Consider the following 19,590-nt stretch of genomic DNA (forward strand, 5'->3'; position numbering starts at 1 on the left):
GTGGAGGTCCACCCTAAAGTGGACCTTCTGCTCATTGGAATCCTCCCCCCCCCTCCGGCGCCACAATTGGCACCTTTCAGGGGGGAGGGGGGTGCAGGTACCTGTACAGTACAGGTATCTGCACCCACTTCCGGCGTAGATTGTGCAGAAGGTACGCCCCTTTCCGCAGAATCTACTCCCCTTTCCGAAAGTCCCCCGCTGCCTGCTGGGAAACACACAGATCCCAGAGACAGCGGGGACCATCCTTATTGCGCAGGGCGACTCGCGCATGCGCAGTAGGGAACCGGGAAATGAAGCCGAAAGGCTCCACTTCCTGATTCCCATACCCAAGATGGGGGCGGCAGCACCCGAGAGACGATCGAGAGATCGGCTTCGGGTGCCGACATCGCGGACGCGCTGGGCGGGCAAGTGTCACCATTTTAAAAGTCAGCAGCTGCAGTATTTGTAGCTGCTGGCTTTAAAAAAAAAAAAACGGCAGACTCCCGCTTTAAAGGGGAGTTCCCCTAAAAAAAAAAAATTTAAAGTCAGCAGCTACAAATACTGCAGCTGCTGGCTTTTAATAATCGGTCACTTTCCTGTCCCAGGGTCCAGCGATGCGGGGAAACGAAGCTACGCTCGTTCCCCCCTCTGCTCGGCAACGCCGGCATTCTGTGGGCACACACAGTCCTCTGGGACCTGTCACGTGTCCCAGTTGACTGACAGGAGGGAGCAGGCAGAGCTGAGCCCTTCCTGTGCCAAGGGGAAGTGATGTCACCAGCCCAGGCACTGAAGGAGGCAGACTACGAGGGACCCCCTAGCAACAGGCATGTTAAAAAAGAAAAATCCAGTTTTAATTTTTTTTTATGTGCAACACCACTTTAAGGGGTTAATCCTATGCATTGTGTAAAAAGGCAGTTTTATCCTGTATACTCAGACCCCCCACCCCACTATTTGGGGAAGGCCAGCCAACCTGCACATGTTCAGTTGTGTCTTTTATGCTGTGTAGAGAACATTTCCTTGTTGAGCTGAACTTACCAGGTCACGTGATGTTGACATCACACATGTGGGCGTGTATACAGGCTGCAGTGGAAATCTCTTCCTACCTGAACTCTCAGCACTGGAGAAACTGTGCAGTTTATCACCGACTGTGGTACACAGATCAGCTCCAAAAGGTATATATAGTGGCAATATTTTAATGTAAAAGGAGGTCGTGGGCTACCGGTTGGGCACCCCCGTTGTAGTCTAAACCCTTTGTGAAGATCCCCATATATTTACCTTAAACACTGTGACTCATATTCACCATGCCCTGTGAGTGGGCACTGCTGTGTCACACATTTCACAGAGTTTGCCTTCTGATCTACAGAGATGCTGAGAGGAAGAGTTTCAGGAGCAAAGTACCATGGGATATGTAGTCTTTAGACATTGAAAGTAAACAACAGAGAAGCCGTAAACCATGCAGTAAGTTATGGTGAGATGGCCGGCAGGCAAAACTCACAACATTAAGGTCCCATTCACATTTTGTGTAACAATTGCACCACATTTGAGGTACCATTAAGAATAAATGACCCCCAAAGGGGTGTCTCACCACGAGTTGGAAACGCAGGCAGAAACACGCCAATTCTACCCATGATTTCAAGTCGCTAAACGTGAATGGGGCCTAAAGCAGATTTTCCAAGTAAATTTATATTGAATATTTGAAGAAAAGAAAAAAAAAAAAAAGATATATGCTGTGGCCATGGCTCTCTTTACATCAATGAGTATTGTATTGAGCTCTATGAGGTGGGGGGTTGCTAGTGAGAGAGGAGTGCGGAGTGTAGACAGCGCTCACCTCCTGCACGCCGCCCTCGTGCTGCTGAGCCATAGCCAGTAACATAGAGTCAAAGCGCTCATCATCTGCACACCCGCTCGTCGCCATCCTGCTCAGTCCTACACACGCTGCACAACTTCCGCGAACCCCCCAACACGCCCCTCCTACCACCAGTCTATCCAATCGCTGCAACCCCTCTACTACGCTACAGCCGTTGCTACAGTTACCCAACGGCGCTCTAGAAGCAAAACCGGAAGTGTCGTTTCTAGTACTCTATGGTCCGAAGTAAAAGACGATTGGCTAACGACCGACACTGCAAGAAGTTGTTTTCAGCCAATCACAAGAAGAGTCTAGAATGTTCTCAGTTCGCCTCCTGTTTAGTTCCAAATGCGGGGACCTCCCCACTACGATTTCCTAACTCTACCTATCTCCCTTCACTTCCAATCAGCTGCAACAGAAAAAAAACGGCCACGCCTTCTCCTCAGTAAGATGGCGGAAGGTCCAGTGACCATGGAGTTGGCTTCCGCAAGCAAGATGTCGGACGGTGTTTCGTCACATTAGGCGACCCGTCAAAATGTGTAACGGAAGTGACATTCTGTCGCCGCTATCTTGCTACACTCCGCACTCCTTTATAGTAAGAATACACTGAGAAAGGGGCAAGCGAACATCTTGTTACACCCACTGGAGGTTTGCATTTTACACTTATTGTTAACCGTAAACTGAGGTCATATAGTGAAAGAGTACTTAGAACTCACTTTGAATGGTTAGATGTTGACTTTTCAAAGCAGCGGTAAGCCTGTTGATCTCATAAATTTGCTAATCTGACAGAAGTTCACTGCTTTTAACATTGAACATTCATATGGAGTTCTAAGTACTGTATTTCACTATATAACCTCAGTTTACTGTTAAAAATAGGTGTAAAAGGCTGTCCGCTTTCCCCCTTAGTGTACCCTTACTATGGAGGAGTGCGGGGTGTAGCACTAGCAAGACGCCGGCGACGTAACGTCACTTCCGTTAAACGTTCTAGTGGGTCGCCTAATCTAACGAAAAAGCGGTCAGGTGACTTCCGCCCGTAGTTCCTGGAAGATGGAGGCGCCCAGTTGTCCGGTGGTGTTTGTTGTCAGTGGAATTCCCCGGAGTTTTCGATCAGCCCAGCTCCGCCATTACTTCAGCCAGTTCACGGAGAGTGGTGGCTTTGTCTGCTTCCATTACCGGCATCGCCCGGAGCGGAGGGGCCCGGACGGTAAACCTGTCACTTTCTGCTGCCCGGTGACAGTGAAGCCGGAGAGAGCGCACAGCTTCCGTTCCATGTATCATGGCAAACCCTGGATAGATAAAGAGGGAAATCAGGTGCCCGGGAGGTGCCTGATCTATAAGGTGCGGCCAGCTCCAAAAGGAGGTGAGTATGTCTGTCTATATACACTGCAAGGAATACATTTAACAATCTCCTTCAGACTAAACCCATTGATTTTACTGTTTCAAAAATCAGACCCCTTTCACACGGGGTTGTTTTGCAGGTGCTACAGCGCAAAAAATAGCCCCTGTAAACCGATCTGAAAGAGCCGCTGCTGTCTCTCCAATGTGAAAGGCCAGAGTGCTTTCACACTGGAGCGGTGCGCTAGCAGGACGGTAAAAAAAAAAAAAAAGTCCTGCTGGCAGCATCTTTGGAGCGGTGGAGCTCCTTCACATTGAAATCTGCAGAGGCACTTTGCGGTGGTTTTTAACCATTTCTCGGCCACTAGCGGGGGGTAAAACCGCCCGTTACAGCTGAATAGCGTAGCCAATCCGACAGTAAAGCATGGATTTACCGCCGATGCACCTTCCGCCCCAGTGTGAAAGGGGCCATACACATGGACTGTAACTGTCACATTGATTGTGCTCTCAACCAAACTGTCAAACCACCAAACGGCTGGTGTTAAAACTGATCGTATATAACTGATCATCTTGGCAGTTGAAGCTCAAATCAAGGCGGCAGCTTCTTGGCTGTAAAGGATGGGAGGGTTTAGTTCTGCTTTAACTACTTGCCAACCGCACTATAGCTGAATGACGGCTAGTTCGGGGAGGCCATCATATGAAGTTCTCTCGTGATTGCATGGGCGGCACACTCTGTGATCACAGTCTGATGTAAAGAGCCAATCAGCCACAGCTGATCATGGAAGTAAATAGAAGCCGGTTATCGACACTCCTTTCCTCATGCTGCCAGATTAGAAGAGAGCCGATAACCGGCTTCTCTAAGGGTTTGTTCACACCATACATGTATGAAAACTGATGAAGAACACCATGCAGATTTCTCTTGCAGAGACATCAGTTTACATGCGCGTTTCAGTGAGTTTTTAAGCATGTTGACATCAGTTATGTGCCCTATTCACGCCAATGTTGATGTCATGTCAGTTTTTTTTTTTTTGGTTTTTTTTCTCCCTGCAGACTCCTGCGCAGAAAAAAAATCTGCTCATTGTGGTTTAAACTGGGTACATGAAAAACTATTGTTTTTTGTGCCCTTGCAAAACGTGTGCAGAAAAACTGACCTCTGCACCTTGATGTGAACAAGGCCTAAAAGGGACATTGTGTGGAAAAAAAACTTGGGTACAGTGTTGCATGACCGTGCAATTGTCAGTCAAAGCATGACAGAGCTGAAAATTGACCTGGGCAGGAAGGGGGTAAATGTGCCCAGTAGGCAAGCGGTTAAGCTGACCATACATTGATCAAAATTTGGCTGCTGAATTTCTATCAATGTATGGACATTCCTGTTAATGAGATGTTGATCTATTGAGCAACTTCATCTCATGGACTGTCCTGCTAGAAAATTTCCATTCAGTGAGCACTTTCAGCCAATCAGCTGCAGGACCAATCAGGGTATTTTGATGGTTGGGAGCCGCACTGTTTGAATACATTGACCATAGCAGGGAGGATTCCTGCATCTATAGTAAATGTGTGGCTGAGGGAATGGGGTCAGTTTTTTTTTTTTTGTTTTGTTTTTTGGGTGTGGGGGGGGGGTGTTCGTTCAACCCGCTGGCAGAATGAAAACAAAAAAACGCTTTAACCACTTGCTATTTGGGCCAGTTCTGACATTTCTCAAATGATATTTGCACATCAGTTTATCAAACGCAATTTTTCTGGAGCAAATACACTTTGCATGTTAGTTGACACAAACTCAGTATAATAGCCATTTTTAGTTAAAATATAAAAAATGCTACGCTGAATAGATATCTAACATGGCACACTTTAAAATTGCATATGTCAATGGAATGGCGACAAACTATGGTACATTGAATTATCCATAAGTGATGCTTTAAAAGCCTTTACATATTATCAGTTTAGGGATACACAGGCAGTCTGGTGCTAGAATTATCGCTCTCTCTCTGATGTTTGTGGCACTACCTCACGTGTGTGTGTGATGTGATTGCATATGTGTGCTGGATATATGTGCATGTTTGCATTTGCGCATAAGTAAGAACGCTTTACATTTTTTTTTTTTTTTTTTTTTTTAGCAGCATTATAGATATCCCAAGGAATGAACAAAATCCCTGATAGCATGGGCAGTGACAGTTACTCTTTACCAAGAGGTCTGGGGACCCAAGATCTCTCCTCTGCCTTCCGAAGCAGCCAATCAAATCCAGTAAATAAATGCCAAAACTTGAAGTGACGAAATCCTCGTCCCCTCCAGTCTCATACATGAGAGACGGTTGGGGAACAGAAGTTCTTAATTAATTTCTATGGTCATCCGGCCCAACCACCCTGTAAAAGTGATCAAGCAGCTGTATAGCCGCTCACCGGCTGTAAAGTTTGACAGCAGCCATGATCCCAGGATCGCCGCTGCCCATCCAGGACATGTATGTACGTATGGTGGACAGGAAGCATTTAAGCTGGCCATAGGTGGATTGAAATTTAGTTGCGTCAACAGAGACAGACCAAAGTTTGATCCATTTATGGCTGTTTTCAGTCTAGAGAAGTCGATCTATTGAGCAACTCCTATTGAACAGTCTTGTTGGCAAATTTTCATTTGATCAGTGACTTTAGCTAATCAGCTGCAGCTCTTATCAATGTATTCTGACAGGAGGAATCCCACTGTCAGCAGCAAAGAGGATTCCTCTATCCACTTCGGGCTGATTGAAAAAGCAGTCATCTGGCCACCCTTAACAAAACCTGTATTACGAGGATAGGCCTACACTATTCATTGCGTTTGTATCAAATCAGGCAGGCCTGCAAAGTTGATGGGAGAATGTACAATCTGATTGTATAGTGGATTTTCACTTTACACTCTCCTGACTTATAAATAAGTGGGGGGGGGGGGGGGGCAGCAACTGGGGAGGGTATATGTAAAAAGCAGGGTGGTGGGCACCAGCCTTGGGATTTATGACAATAAGTGCGCTAGTCAGACACAGCTTTTTCAACTTTTAACACCAGCAGCTGGGTTTACATAGAAATAAGCAAGAAAAGGCTGTTTAATCTGCTCTGCCTGCAGTACAGATACATTATAATAGGACATGCTACCTGTAAAGCAACTCAGCACAACTCCAAGTAGATGAAATGCAGCCCCTGCACAGCCATGTGTACCGCTCCGTTACATTCGTAGTAATTTTGCTGTTATGTGTTTGAAGTACATACTAGATGTATGTCAAATGCAGGATAAGGATGTCTGGTAACCTAAGCCCTTATGCTACATTCACACAGACGGCTCGTCCTAGCCCAAATAACAGCGGCGTGAATCTACGGTTTCATGCAGGCATTTCTGCTATCTGTGGCCGCTGAGCCCTGTACACCTCAGTGCCAAGTTGGCGGCAGCTGCAGCTATCTGTGCCTGGCCGGAAAAGCCAATGGTTACCTTTCGGTGTTCACTGCTGGATGCACTTTGCATGCATCCAACAGCAAGAGCCATGGAAGCAGCTAGCTTCTCACAGGTGTCAGAAACCGCTGCAGTATTCAGCAGATAAATGTTGCTGTCATTGGTTTGTGGGTAGTTGTCTGTGTTAAGTGCTCGTTTACACTTGCAATGTCCTTTGAAGATTGATACACAGTGGATCGCATTTCAAAGGGCATTTGATCCCCAGGCTAACCCTCAAATGCCTGCACCACCACGCCACCGTGAAATACACATTGTTGCAGTGCAGCCTTATTCAGGTGAATTGGTCACTTTCGGTGAGTAGTACTGCCCACTGAGCTAAACAGAGGGGATAATTTTTGTTGCATTGCAATGTATCTCAGCCCCAGTATGTGCACACCCCCGGTAAAAACAAAGTTCAATCACATGTTTTTCCTACCCTCCCTCCCTCCGGTGTAAACCAGACTTTAGGGCCAGTGACAACATTCTTTAAGCTTGACACAATTTAAAAATGCTTTTTAGAATTCATTAAGAAGGGCTATTAATCTCCTCTTGACTTTCTTTAGGCAGGTTTTTTATACGTTTCCTGGGCATTTTGGCAGTGAGGGCTCCTTCACACGGACATGTCCGTGTATGGAGCCCGTGCTGCATAGCGGGCGATTGCTCCGTCGATCGCCGCTGAGCAGGAAGATGACAGGTCCATCTCTGGCAGAGCGCCCCTCTCCCTTATGGGGGATCGGATGAGAACGGACTGTAGAGTCCGTCGTCATCCGATCCACAGACTAATGGAAAAAGTAGCTTTACGTTTTTAGATGAGAGGAGTTATGACTTGCATGTAAAATCCATGTCTTGGCGTACAGTACAGGCCACTCTCCTTTCTGTTCTTTGGTTACTCTGCATTCTTTGCTGCAAAACTGAGGATTTATGGAGTGGGGAAGGATTATAGGGGAGATACCCAGGGGGCATGTCTTCAAAAAGTTTTCCAGTGTCCAATCACTTGAGGATGTGAGACTATATCCCAGGGTCTATGAATACTTTGCTTTTGTCCTGCACTGTCCTCCAAAATATGGAATTTACTAGTAGGTCAAATTTCCTCCTTTTTATGTTGTAGACGCTAATGTATTATTATTTTTTTTTTCTTGTGTTTTGAAAACTATAATAGACTTGCAAGACTTCCCATACAAGACACGTCGTGAAGCACGTCTTGAAGCCCAGAAACATACTACTGTTGAGGAAAAACAAGTAACTTCAAAAGAGTTACTTAGCATGTCTGAATTCAACCCTCCAGCACTGATGGCTCAGGGAAATGTTGGGACAACAATATCCACATTTTTACAGTTAATAAGGTCTTGTCGCTTACCACCTAAACTTATTCCTCGATTGGGTCTACAGTTCCGTCGCTCAAGACGACGCTATGGGAATGTACAGTATGACTATGTAGGAACAGAGATTGCGAAGCAAGAAGAAGGTGTATATACAGCTACTGGACATGAGATAACAGAAGGGGGAAGTATAGGATCTAAAGTACTCAAAGACGAGGAAGACATTGTGGAGGAAGAAAACATTGTGGATGAGTCACAGTCTGATGATGTAAGTATTGATTTGACTACTAGCAAAGAGGAGGCGTTGCAATATATGTCAAAAAGCATTAAAAAATAATTCTAAAAAAAACAAATGACGTACTTGAAACCTTCTGGTTTATCCTACAAACCGGAGAGGGATCTTCGCTTAGAATTGATGAAGTAGACAGATCCCCAAGACATTTTGAGAATTATGCACACCTGTTGCTTGATGAGATTATTAGACTGTATTATTATTATTATTATTATTTTTTATTTTTTTTTTCAAAATGTTATTTAAAGCGGAGGTCCACCCTAAAATGGACCTCCGCTCATCGGAATCCCCCCCCCCCTCCGGCGCCACAATCGGCACCTTTCAGGGGGGAGGGGGGTGCAGTTACCTGGATAATCCAGGTAACTGCACCCACTTCCGGGCTAGCTCTCTGCGGAAAGGGGCGTACGTTACGCCCCTTTCCGCAAGCGCCCGCCCCCTTCAGCAAGTGCCCCGCTGCCTGCTGGGAAACGCACAGCTCCCAGAGGCAGCGGGGACCGTCCGGATTGCGCCGCGCGGCTCGCGCAATGCGTAGTAGGGAACCGGGAAATTAAGCCGAAAGGCTCCATTTCCTGATTCCCATACCCAAGATGGCGGCGGCACGAGCGAGCGATCGGCTTCGGGTGCCGACATCGCGGGCGCGCTGGACAGGTAAGTGTCACTATTTTAAAAGTCAGCAGCTGCAGTATTTGTAGCTGCTGGCTTTTTAAAAAAAACGCGGAGTCCCGGTGGACTCCCGCTTTAAGAAAAAAAGGTCGTTTTCAGATTATTTGCTATAAGAAACCAAAAAAACTAAGCCATGGGTACAAAAAGTTGGCAACAATGTAAGATGAATGTAATGAATAATATAGTTGGACTAGACAAGGAACAAAAATATGGATATAGCCAATGTTGATTCCATTCCATTCCATCCCAAAGAGGGAAAGGGGGAACATAAATAATCAAACATTAACCTAATGGACCATAAAGTCCTGTCTCCCTGGCTGTCGTCGGGAGAGCATAGCAGGTGCATACCCACTGCACATAAAAAGATTGGCAGAATTGTTATATGTACAGAGAAAGAAGACGGGGGGGGGGGGGGGGGGGTGGAGAAAAGAGATGAAGAAAGAAAGTGTAGGGGGAAAAGAGAAAAGAGGGGGGGGGGGGTAAAGTTGTCATGTTTCAGGGGGTTAAATAGATGGTCTCCATCAACCAGTAAGAGTAAGCAAACATGGTCCATAAAGTCCAAGTTTTCAAGTACACCTCTCCTTGCACCATCAATACCAGATCCTCCATCCAATGGATAGTGGCTACATCTTTTTTCGTGGTAAGAGGAATGAATCATTTAGCAGTGTTAAGAGGAGATGGAGGAGTACAGATTTGTTATACATTTTGGAAACGTGTAAAAGGAAAAAGGACCGACTCCTCAGGTACCTCATAAGCTGTAAATTTTTGTGTAATCCTTCAGACTTCTTTCCACAAATTTGTGAGCTTGGGGCAAGACCAAAAGATAAGCAACAATGTTCTTCATTCCTCCTGGCATTGCCTGCATAGATCATTGGTATTCAGGAAATAATTATGTAAAAGAGATGGGGTATGATCCCACCGAGAGAGAATCTTGAAATTGGGTTCTTGCACTCTTGTGCAAATCAAGGACTTTAAGGCAAACCAAAATATGGTTGGCCTTAAAGTCTACCCAAATCTGGCGCCAACAGAAACGGCTGTTGGAAGTCATCAGGAGGCAAAACCGGTAAAGAGTACATCTTCGAGAGTGTATGAGGTAACAAGCCTTGTATGGAAAAGAAGAAAGGTAACAGCGCTCTCTGCAGGGACAACTCGTTCCATACACCAGGTCCACTCACAGGTGCCGAGGCTCAATGTGTCCCAACACACTCCAATGCAACAGTAGTAAGAAGAGCTGGCAACACTAATCCTTGAAGTGTTGTTTATTGGTACATCAGAGTGACAGTAAAACAATAAAGCTGACTTGTTTCGGGAAAATAGCCTTAGTCGAAGCTGGTTTAAAACAGATATGGCAAAATATATACACACACTCGCATATACAAATGCAAACTCCATTGGCCCATCAGGTTAGTGTCAAAATTAGCATATTTAATTGATACCACCAATTATTTAAGTGGTTAGTGACTACACCTGTTTTTAGCCAACATGGGAAGGAGGGGAGGAAAAAAAAAAGGCAATATAAAAAGTTAATTTGTTGAGTCAAGAAAGGAAGTGTGTAAGGTAACAAACCTTGATCAGTACAGTATTGTTCTAGTGTAGTCAAATGGCGGCCATGTTTATTGGAAGAGGGAAGTGAATGTAGAAAATAATGTAGTTGCACAGCTCTCCAAAAATCTACAAGGAAAGGGCCAGCTGCATCCTTCAAGGCCAGCAATGTGGGCCAAGCACCCACCATCAAGAAGTGGCAAACATAATGAGGCACCCTTTTAATTATCAGTGATGACATCAACATGTCTCTCATTAACTGGAGTTCTCAAACTGCTTTCAAACAGTAGCAGGGATATGTTGGAGCTATTGAAAGGGTTTTTAGTAAAACCATTAGTAAAAAGTCCAACCAATTTTATAGACCTGGTACTGACAAATGATTGTCTGATAGTGAGGTGGGAGAAGATTTGGGTTCTAGTAATCGCAAAAATGTTTGGTTTTATATTGGAACAGAAACTGAAAAATTGTATATAAAACAAAATAAAATGGCAGAAATCAAAAACTAGTAAGATAAAAGTGAAGAAAAACACTGGTTCATTAAAGAGATATGTAAGGTAGTAAAGGAGAAAAAAGGCACATATAGGAGTTACAAGGAATCAAAGTGTAGATTATATTTTAATAAAAAGGTCTTTGCTTGGCTCGGCAAGGCATGCCATAACTAAAATTATTTTTTCAATATTTAATTGGGCAAATGATATTTCCCTGCCAGTTTATTAAATGATTGCAAAACATCATTGTCATAAGGTTTGGCTAAGAAATTGAATACCTGCCTTTTTCCACAAATCAAAACTTTTACGCTTACGAGATTATTCCATATGGGCATAACCCTTATACGGAGTATCTTGTTGAACAGATCCTATGTATCAAATATAATGTAGGATCTGTGAGCACTTATATGGCCAGTGGAACTTCTCCCTTCTCTCCTGTTAGTCAGCTGGCTCTCACTTTTAGAGAATGCTACTGGAGGTGGAAGCCTCTTTCTTTATATCCCTGAGACACAGGGTCAGCCTGCTATAACTCAACACAGAGTTATAGAAGAACGACAGACTTCTTGTGGTTGTCACTATGTTGTCCTGTTTGGTTACAAATTGCCCTTTTAAGGCTTTTTAAATACGGTTGCTAGTTCAATAGTACTTTCCCATACAGAGATAGCTGTCTCCAATTGTTTGTTGGGTAGTATATGGTAGGCATTTCTGTCCACCCTAAGGCTACACTGCCATCGGGTGCAACACTCATTTCTCCTTATATGGGACCATGTGGACAACGCATACGGTTACTGAGCTAGCCCTCAGTCCAGGATTACCTTATATTTCTGGCGTGAGCTAATTTGGAATTGGTCTCCAATAATTGATCCTTATGTCTAATATATTGTCCTGTTTGTAGATAGGTTGCCCTTAAAGTGTTACTAAACCCAGGACCATGCATTCACTATACCTGGTCTCCCACAGTACACAGAACATGGAAATGCAATTATTTTGGTAAATTTTAACTGCTAAATACCTTTTTCTCATCGGCAGTATATAGCAGTCTTGTGACTTATATCGGTGTCTGGTTAAAGCTTGTCGGAAGAGTTTTCATTCTACTCTGACTGTCGTTAGAGGCTGCAAGACTCCTGACCATCTGTTTGAACAGTGATGATTGGTCCTGTGCTGAACACATGCACCCTCCCAAGAAAAAATATATCTCTAGCTATGCACACCAAACTGCTCATGTGCAGAGTGACTCCAAAGGCTGTCTTGTCAGGAGATCGTTGGAGGACAGTGGAAGAAGGAGAGGATCAGAGAAGACAGGATTAAACAGACTTTTTACACAATGTGGAGGATTAACCCCTTAGGTTCCACAGTGAGCATGCTGCACTGCATGTACAGACTGATTTTACTGTTGTAAGTTTAGTAACACTTTAAGTCGTTTGACCTGATTGGTAGCAGAATGGTAATTTTTCGTGCCAAACTGACTGTGTAGTATCTTAGGCAGTCATGTCCCGACAAGGTAGCCTTCATCCACTCAATAGAGACAAGTGACAACACCATCTAGATCCTGCACATCATAGCCGAAGCTAAGAAATCCAACGTTCCCCTGTTACTTCTGTCTACTGACACTGAAAAGGCTTTTGACAGAGTTGATTAGACCTTTTCCTACTGAAACCCTTAAACACATTGGGATGCTCACCCCTATCATATCCTGGATATCTGCTCTCTATACTACTCCCTTGGGCACTGTCAGGGTAAATGGCTTTGATTCCGATCCTTTTGTGTTTTCCATTGGACAACGACAACCACAAGGTAGCGGTTTATGCTGACAATCTCCTTTTCTACATCATAGAACCTCTCACCTCCTTGCCCGCTCTTTGTTATTTTATTAAAAAAAAACAAAAAAAACATGGTATACTTACCTGCTTTGTGCAGTGGTATTGCACAAAGTGGTCCCAATCCACCTCTTTTGGGGTCCCCAGTGGCAATCTTGGCTCCTCCTCCTCTTCTTTAGAGGACCCACCATAGCCAGCCGGTTCAGAAATAAATTTGTTTGTCCCATTCCCCTTATTCCCTTTTGGAAACTTCACTGAGTAGCACTCTTGATAACCATTATTCTCAAAGGGCAAGAAAACAATGGGAAACTTTAAATAGTCATTAACATGAAATATAACTTCAACCCATTATGTTGAGGTGCTGCTCCTCTACCCTTGTAACAAATTAGGAGAGCGGAATTGTATGTTTTAGCACAGCGTGTGAGCATTTTGTCTTTTTTGTTTTAGGATAACGACACATGTGAGGAATGGGAGCGTCATGAAGCTTTACACGAGGATGTCACGTCACAGGAGCGTTGCAAGGAACGCTTGTTTGAGGAGGAAATTGAACTGAAATGGGAGAAGGGTGGATCGGGACTGGTGTTCTACACAGATGCTCAATTCTGGCAAGAGCAAGAAGGGGGTAAGTATTGATCTGTGAAGAGGTGCAGATTTAAGAAATTATTGAATACACGTTTAAAGTGCTTTTCTTTCATGATCTTTTGTGTTTTGCCCTAAAACAATATTTTCATTTTTTTACCAGATTTTGATGAACAAACTGCTGATGATTGGGATGTAGATATGAGTGAATATTATGAACCTGGTGCTGGAGATAAGGATGCCAAAGATTATTTAAAGATGCGGTTAGAATGTAGAAGGCGAGATGGACTGGATGACACAAATGAGAAAAAAAATGGCCTTGGCCGTTTTGAGCAACATACAAAGGTTGGTTGTGCTGTTGATCATACATTATGTATGTGTATAATATATAAAAATTTTACATACATGCATAGCAACAGTGAGGGGAATAAAGCATTTGATCCTCTGCTGATTTTGTACGTTTGCTCACTGACAAAGAAATGATCAGTCTATAAATTTAATGGTAGGTTTATTTTAACAGCGAGAGACCAAATAACAGCAAAAATATCCAGAAAAACACATTTCAAAAATAGTTTATAAATTGATTTGCATTTTAATGAGTGAAATAAGTATTTGGTCCCCTATCATTCAGCAAGATTTCTGGCTCGCAGGTGTCTTCTATACAGATACAAGCTAAGATTAGGAGCACTCTCTTAAAGGGAGTGCTTCTAATCTCAGCTTGTTACCTGTATAAAAGAGACCTGTCCACAGAAGCAAGCAATCAGATTCCAATCTCTCCACCATGGCCAAGACCATAGAGCTGTCCAAGGATGTTGGGGACAAGATTGTAGATCTACACAAGGCTGGGAATGGGCTACAAAGACAATCGTCAAGCAGTTTGGTGAGAGGGTGACCACAGTTGGTGAGATTATTTGCAAATGGAAGAAACAAAATAACTACAGATCTCCCTCAGTCTGGGGCTGCATGCAATATCTCAGCTTGTGATGTTTCAATGATCATGGGAACGGTGAGGAATCAACCAGAACTACACGGGAGAATCTTCTCAAGGCAGCTGGGACAATGGTCGCAGAGAAAAAAATTGGTAACACACTATGCCATGAAGAACTGAAATCCTGCAGCGCCCGCAGGGTTCCCCTGCTCGAGAAGGCACATGTACAGGCCCGTCTGAAGTGTGCTAATGAACATCTGAATGATTCAGAGGAGAACTGGGTGAAAGTGTTGTGGTCAGATGAGACCAAAATCAAGCTCTTTGGCATCAACTCAACTCGCCATATTTGGATGAGGAGGAATGCTGCCTATGACCCCCAAGAACACATTCCCACCATCAAACATGGAGGTGAAAACATTATGCTTTGGGGAGTTTTTCTGCTAAGGGAACAGGACAATTTCCACGGAACAAAGGGATGATGCAAAGTGGCGATGTTCTGTCAAATTTTGGGGCGAGAATCTCCTTCCCTCAGCCAGGGCATTGAAAATGGGTTGTGGATGGGTATTCCAGCATGACAAAGACTCAAAACACACGGCCAAGGCAACAAAGGAGTGGTTCAAGAAGAGGCACATTAAGGTCCTGGAGTGGCCTAGTCCATCTACAGACCTTAATATGTGGAGGGAGCTGAAGGTTTGAGTTAAGCCCCATACACACTATCAGATTTTCTGCTGATTTTTTTTTTTTCTTTTTTTTTTTCCATCAGATTTGCCAAAACCATATAATATGAGGTCAAACCTTAGGAGTTTCAATTTGTATGCAATCAGGCAGGCCCTTCTACTACATGGTTTTGGTAAATCTGAAGACAAAAATCAGCAGAAAATCCTGATAGTGTGTATGGGGCTTTACCAAACGTTGGCCTCAAAACCTCAATGACTTGGAAAAAAATCTGCAAACAGGAGAGGGAAAAAATCCCTCCTGGATGTGTGCGAACCTGGTGGCCAACCACAAGAAACGTGTGACCTCTGTTTTTTCCCCCAAGTACTATACTTTTTATCTAGGGTTGCACCGATACTAGTATCAGTGCTGATACTGAGTATTTGCCTGAGTACTTGTACTCGGGCAAATACTCTGCTTTATCCAATACCTGAACAGTCGGGGTGATCGGTGGGGGGGAGTTACAAGCATCGACTCCCCCCTGTATAGATTTCAATAAAGAAGCTGACAGCCAAAAAGGGAATCGTCTCTAGAGTTTTATATCCATCTTCTATCGCACATACAGGCCCCAGACTTGTTACCATGTAGAGAGGGGTGGGAGAGAGATGTAGGCCCCATTGATGGTGAGCAGTTAAATCAAATCCTGGGGGTGGGTCCATTGGTGTCGGTGTCAGCGGCACAAAGACTCTCTCAACTGTTTATACTACACAGGTTATACCGCACACCCATTTAATTACATAGATGGGGCAGACGTGACTCTACCATGTGTCCCAAATGCCAGGTTCACTCAGGTGATCTCATTCATATGCTTTGGAGGTGCCCCAAACTAGTGAGGTATTGGAGCGATGTTATTGCTAGAATAAATAATGTTTTTCAGGTCCAGCTTGGGCTGGAGCCACTGGTGTGCTTACCGGGCAGCCTAGATGAGGACGTGTACCTTCCACCAATATACATTGCCCTTACGAGACTTCTATACTTGGCCAGGCAACGTATTGCCCGTTTGTGGCTGTCGGCATGTATACCAAAAGAAGCACAATGGATACAAATGGTTAATACCACTCTTATCCTCAAAGTACACCTACCAGCATAGAAAATCACTAAACAAATTTTCTAACATATGGCATAACTAGCTGGACTCCCCAGAAGTGGCTGCACCCCAGATGGCCCTGGATAGGCTACTAATGGGATAGATGGGTGAGGGTCTATGTAAATGAAGGTGTACCTCATATGCTACCATACCACAGGGAGAGTCGTACATAATTGATGGGTCTGAGTCATGGTGAAGCATCAATGGTTGGTTTATTTCTTAGTAATTATTATTGTTTAATGTTTTGTTTTTATTTTGTTTCTCTTATTTTAGTTTTGGTTTTTACTACTACTACTCTCTCTATAATTAGAGTGAGCACTTGGATGCGACATTATCCTATCTATAAATGAGTATGATAACAGTATTGGCTGTACAATTATAATGGAATGAAAAATGAAGCCTGCTGGTACTCTAGATACATGTATTCAAAGTGGTGTATATATTTGTCATGTATAAGTTGTAATGCCTCGTGCTCCCATCAATAAACACCTTTTTGTTGATTAAAAATAAATAAATAGCTGACAGCCGCACCTCCGTGGCTTCCAGCTGCTTTATTAAAATCTATACAGGGGGGATCAGTGCTTGTAACACCCCCCCCCCCCCACTCGCACCGATCACCCCCTGACTATCCCTGTATACTCCTCCATTTCCCCCCTACGTGTATTCCATTCCGGTCCACTCCAAGTGTAATTTCTTCATTGTTGTCACATGAAAAGATGTAATAAAATATTTACAAAAATGTGAGGGGTGTACTCACTTTTGTGAGATACTGTATATATGTGTAAAAAGTGAGTACACCCCTCACATTTTTGTAAATATTTTATTACATCTTTTCATGTGACAACAATGAAGAAATTACACTTTATTATCTTTTCATGTGACAACATGAAATCACGCTTTGCTACAATGTAAAATAATGAGTCTACAGCTTGTATAATAATTCAACACACAGCCATTAACGACTTCAGCCCCGGAACATTTGGCTGCTTAATGACCTGGCCGTTTTTTGCGATTCAATACGCGTCGCTTTAACTGACATTTGCGCGGTCGTGTGACGCTGTACCCCAAACAAAATTGACGACCCTTTTTTTTCCTCCACAAATGGAGCTTCTTTTGGTGATATTAGATCACCTTCTGCGGTTTTTATTTTTTGCTCTATAAACAAAAGAAGAGCTACAATTTTGAAAAAAAAAAAAAAACAGTCTTATACTTTTTGCTATAATATACCAATTTTCCTCCAGTTTAGGCTGATAGTGATTACTGTATACATGACACTGGCAGGGAAGGGGTTAACACTAGGGGGCGATCAAGGGGTTAACTGTGTTCCCTGGGTGTGTTCTAACTGTAGGGGGGATGGGACTGCCTAAGGGAGGGGAGAGATCGGTGTAAATATTTAGTATGAACACGCAATCTTTCTCCTCTCCCCCTGAGATAATCGGGATTTGTGTGTTTACACACATATCCCCATTCTCGTTTTGTACGAGCAATCGCGGGTGCCCGGCGGTCATCAGCTTTTGGGACACGCTTTGGACGCGTCTCAAAGAGCCGACGTACAGCTAAGATGGCTTGTGCAGGGGAGCCAACCTGGCACAGTACTGCTGCGGCTGGTCCGGAAGCGTTAATGTCTAAACCATTGGCAACAAAAGGGAGTACACCCTTAAGTGAAAATGTCCAAATTGGGCCCAAAGTGTCAGTATTTTGTGTGGCCCCCATTAATTTTTCAGCACTGCCTTAACCCTCTTGGGCATGGTGTTCACCAGAGCTTCACAGGTTGCCACTGGAGTCCTCTTCCACTCCTCCGTGATGACATCACGGAGCTGGTGGATGTTGGAGACCTTGTGCTCCTCCACCTTCCATTTTGAGGATGCTCCACAGACGCTCAAATAGGGTTTAGGTCTGGATACATGCTTCGACAGTCCATCACCTTTACCCTCAGCTTCTTTAGCAAGGCAGTGGTCATCTTGGAGGTGTGTATTGGGGTCGTTTATCATGTTGGAATCCTGCCCTGGGGCCCAGTCTCCTAAGGATCATGCTCTGCTTCTGTATGTCACAGTACGTGTTGGCATTCATGGTTCCCTCAATGAACTGTAGCTTCCCAGTGCCGGAAGCACTCAAGCAGCCCCACACCATGACACTCCCACCACCATGCTTGACCGTAGGCAAGATACATTTGTCTTTTGTACTCCTCACCTGGTAGCCGCCACACACTCTTGACACCATCTGAACCAAATAAGTTTATCTTGGTCTCATCAGACCACAGCACATGGTTCCAGTAATCCATGTCCCTAGTCTGCTTGTCTTCAGCAAACTACGGCTTTCTTGTGCATCTTCTTTTAGAAGAGATTCCTTCTGGGACAACAGCCATGCAGACCAATTTGATGCAGTGTGCAGCGTATGTTCTGAGCACTGATAGGCTGACACACCCACCCCTCCAACTGCTGCAGCAATGCTAGAAGAACTTCTACATCTATTTCCCAAAGACAACCTCTGGATATGACGTTGAGCATGTGCACTCAACCTCATTGGTTGACCATGGTGAGGCCTGTTCTTAGTGGAACCTGTCCTGTTAAACCGCTCTATCAACTTGGCCACCATGCTGCAGCTCAGTTTCAGGGTCTTGGCAATCTTCTTATAGCCTAGGCCATCTTTATGTATAGCAACAGTTTTTTTGTTCAGATCCTCAGAGTTCTATGCTATGAGGTGCCATGTTGAACTTCCAGTGACCAGTATGAGAGAGTGAGGGCAATAATGCCAAATTTAACACGCCTGCTCCCCATTCACACCTAAGACCTTGTAACACTAACAAGTCACATGACACTGGTAAGGGAAAATAGCTAATTGGGCCCAATTTGGGGTGTATGCACTTTTGTTACCATCGGTTTAGACATTAAAGTGGTTGTAAACCCTTTGGTGTGACTTTTACCTATAGGTAAGCCTAGAATAAGGCTTACCTATAGGTAGTGGAAATGGCTCCTAAACATGCACCATTTAGGAAATTTTTTACTTCAAGTGAAGCGATTATGTAATCGGCAAATATGCTGTGGAGAAACGGACCTCTGTGCCATTTCTTCACATGCAAGTGCAGTGACTGACAGCTTCTGCGTGCATGCAGGGGAGTGACGTCACGCAGCTCTGGCCAGTCACGGAGCTGGAGTCAGCATCCCCGGAAGATGGAAGGGGCAAAGAGCAGCCTGCACAGGGGACAGCGCGGGCTTCGTTTGCAGGCAAGTGTCACATAATGGGCTGGTATGCGATGCATGCTAGCCCATTATGCTTTTCATTTACAGGGTTTGCAGGTAGCAAAGGAGGAAGAAAAACCCATCGGGGTTTACTTCCTCTTTAATGGCTGTGTTTGACTTATTTTGAGGGGACAGCAAATTTACACTGTTATACAAGCCATACACGCGCTACTATACATTGTAGCAAAGTGTAATTTCTTCAGTGTTGTCACATGAAAAGATATATAGTAAAACCTTGGATTACGAGCATAATTCATTCTGTAAGTGTGCTTGTAATTTCAAATCACTTGTATATCAAAGTAAATTTTCCCCAT

The 19,590-nt window shown here is 44.1% G+C and overlaps 2 protein-coding genes across 2 annotated transcripts in view; one reads left to right on the plus strand and one right to left on the minus strand.

Annotated features, from left to right (window-relative positions):
* The window catches only part of NUDC (nuclear distribution C, dynein complex regulator), a 72,132-nt gene extending 70,159 nt beyond the window's left edge, over positions 1 to 1,973 (minus strand). The window contains exon 1 of the mRNA XM_077481034.1: positions 1,808 to 1,973. Coding sequence (XP_077337160.1) covers positions 1,808 to 1,894 — 87 coding nt within the window. The 5' untranslated portion in view covers positions 1,895 to 1,973. The remainder of the gene's footprint in view (positions 1 to 1,807) is intronic.
* A 410-nt stretch (positions 1,974 to 2,383) lies between these two features.
* GPATCH3 (G-patch domain containing 3) overlaps positions 2,384 to 19,590 on the plus strand; it is a 26,408-nt gene continuing 9,201 nt past the window's right edge. The window contains exons 1-4 of the mRNA XM_077481033.1: positions 2,384 to 3,185; positions 7,768 to 8,195; positions 13,177 to 13,351; positions 13,472 to 13,653. Of these exons, the coding sequence (XP_077337159.1) occupies positions 2,873 to 3,185; positions 7,768 to 8,195; positions 13,177 to 13,351; positions 13,472 to 13,653 (1,098 nt within the window). The 5' untranslated portion in view covers positions 2,384 to 2,872. The remainder of the gene's footprint in view (positions 3,186 to 7,767; positions 8,196 to 13,176; positions 13,352 to 13,471; positions 13,654 to 19,590) is intronic.

The sequence above is a fragment of the Lithobates pipiens genome, unplaced genomic scaffold (genome assembly GCF_037356315.1).
Source record: "Lithobates pipiens isolate NorthernLeopardFrog02 unplaced genomic scaffold, aLitPip1_a1.2 Scaffold_16, whole genome shotgun sequence".
Lineage (NCBI taxonomy): Eukaryota > Metazoa > Chordata > Amphibia > Anura > Ranidae > Lithobates > Lithobates pipiens.